Source organism: Mandrillus leucophaeus, unplaced genomic scaffold (assembly GCF_000951045.1).
Source record: "Mandrillus leucophaeus isolate KB7577 unplaced genomic scaffold, Mleu.le_1.0 Scaffold766, whole genome shotgun sequence".
Lineage (NCBI taxonomy): Eukaryota > Metazoa > Chordata > Mammalia > Primates > Cercopithecidae > Mandrillus > Mandrillus leucophaeus.
Genome location: NW_012108319.1, coordinates 632,494 through 633,781, shown reverse-complemented (window position 1 = coordinate 633,781; position 1,288 = coordinate 632,494). Strand labels below are relative to the sequence as shown.

General features: G+C 36.3%; 1 protein-coding gene across 2 annotated transcripts in view; it reads left to right on the top strand.

The window, feature by feature from the left end:
* The window catches only part of LOC105529446 (cTAGE family member 2-like), a 2,774-nt gene extending 2,308 nt beyond the window's left edge, over nt 1–466 (top strand). For both annotated transcript variants that reach the window (XM_011966594.1, XM_011966592.1), the window contains one exon: nt 333–466. In XM_011966594.1, the coding sequence (XP_011821984.1) occupies nt 333–466 (134 nt within the window). The remainder of the gene's footprint in view (nt 1–332) is intronic.
* The last annotated feature ends 822 nt before the right edge of the window (nt 467–1,288 follow it).

Sequence of the window (1,288 nt, the reverse complement as noted above, 5' to 3'; positions counted from 1 at the left end):
TTTCCCAACCTTTACCTCTGTTGGTGCTCTAATAGTTTTTGGACCAGCAGAACTTAGATGTTTTAATACACCTTCTTTGGGTAAATTGGATGGGTCAATGCCTTCAGAAATGGAATCCGGTAGAAATGATACCAAAGATAATCTTGGTAATTTAAAAGTGCCTAATTCATCTCTCCCCACTGAAAATGAAGCAACTTGGCCTGGCTTTATTCCTCCACCTCTTGCTCCAATCAGAGGTCCATCATTTCCAGTAGATACAAGGGGCCCGTTCATGAGAAGAGGACCTCCTTTCCCTCCACTTCCTCCAGGAACCATGTTTGGAGCTTCTCGAGATTATTGTCCACCAAGTGTTGTCCCCGGTCCACCACGTGCTCCATTTGCAATGACAAATGTCTATCCACCGAGGGGTTTTCCTCCTTACCGTCCCCCAAGACCTGGATTTCCACCCCCCACCACCACATTCTGAAGGTGGAATGAGTTTCCATCAGGGTTGAGTCCGACTTCAAATGAGCCTGCTACTGAACATCCAGAAACACAGCAAGAAACCTGACAACATGTTTGCCCTCTTCAAAAGTAATTCTGACTGATCTCATTTTCAGTTTAAGTAACTGCTGTTACTTAAGTGATTACACTTCTGTTCAGATTGAAACTTAATGGAATTATAATTCTCAGGATAGTATTTTATAAATGAGGATGATTTAAATATGAATCTTATGAGTAAATTATTTTCATTCTATTTTATTCTAGATAGTATAACTTTTAATTTGATTAATCCACTATTATATAAACAATGGTGGGAGTTTTATATATGTAATCTTGCAGGTGGGGAGGTTTTAAATTGTCTTTATGCCAAGAACTGTATTTACTGTGGTTGTAGACAAATGTGAAAGTAACTTTATGCTTAAATTTTAATTGATTTAAAAAAAAACTATATAAATATGTATAGGTGGGAATGTAGAATACTATGTAACTGTTAGAATATTTAACTTTAAACCAAGATCTATCTTGGAACTCCTGTCTTATAGATTTTATATCCTCTTTCAGTACTTTGATAGTGTAAAACATTTAGAGTAGAAAGTATTCCTGTTTCCTCTGTTTTCCTCAAAAAACGGTTTCTTCGCCCTCCCTTTCCTTCCTTTTGTCTTCCCTATGCTAATTTCTTCCTTAGTTTGTCATCCTATCATTACATAATTTTGTTGTTATTTCTTTTGTTTTATTTTTATTTGGTGGGAACAACTCTATCCAGACCTTTTACTTTCCCCAGAATTATATAGATAGATTTTTCCTG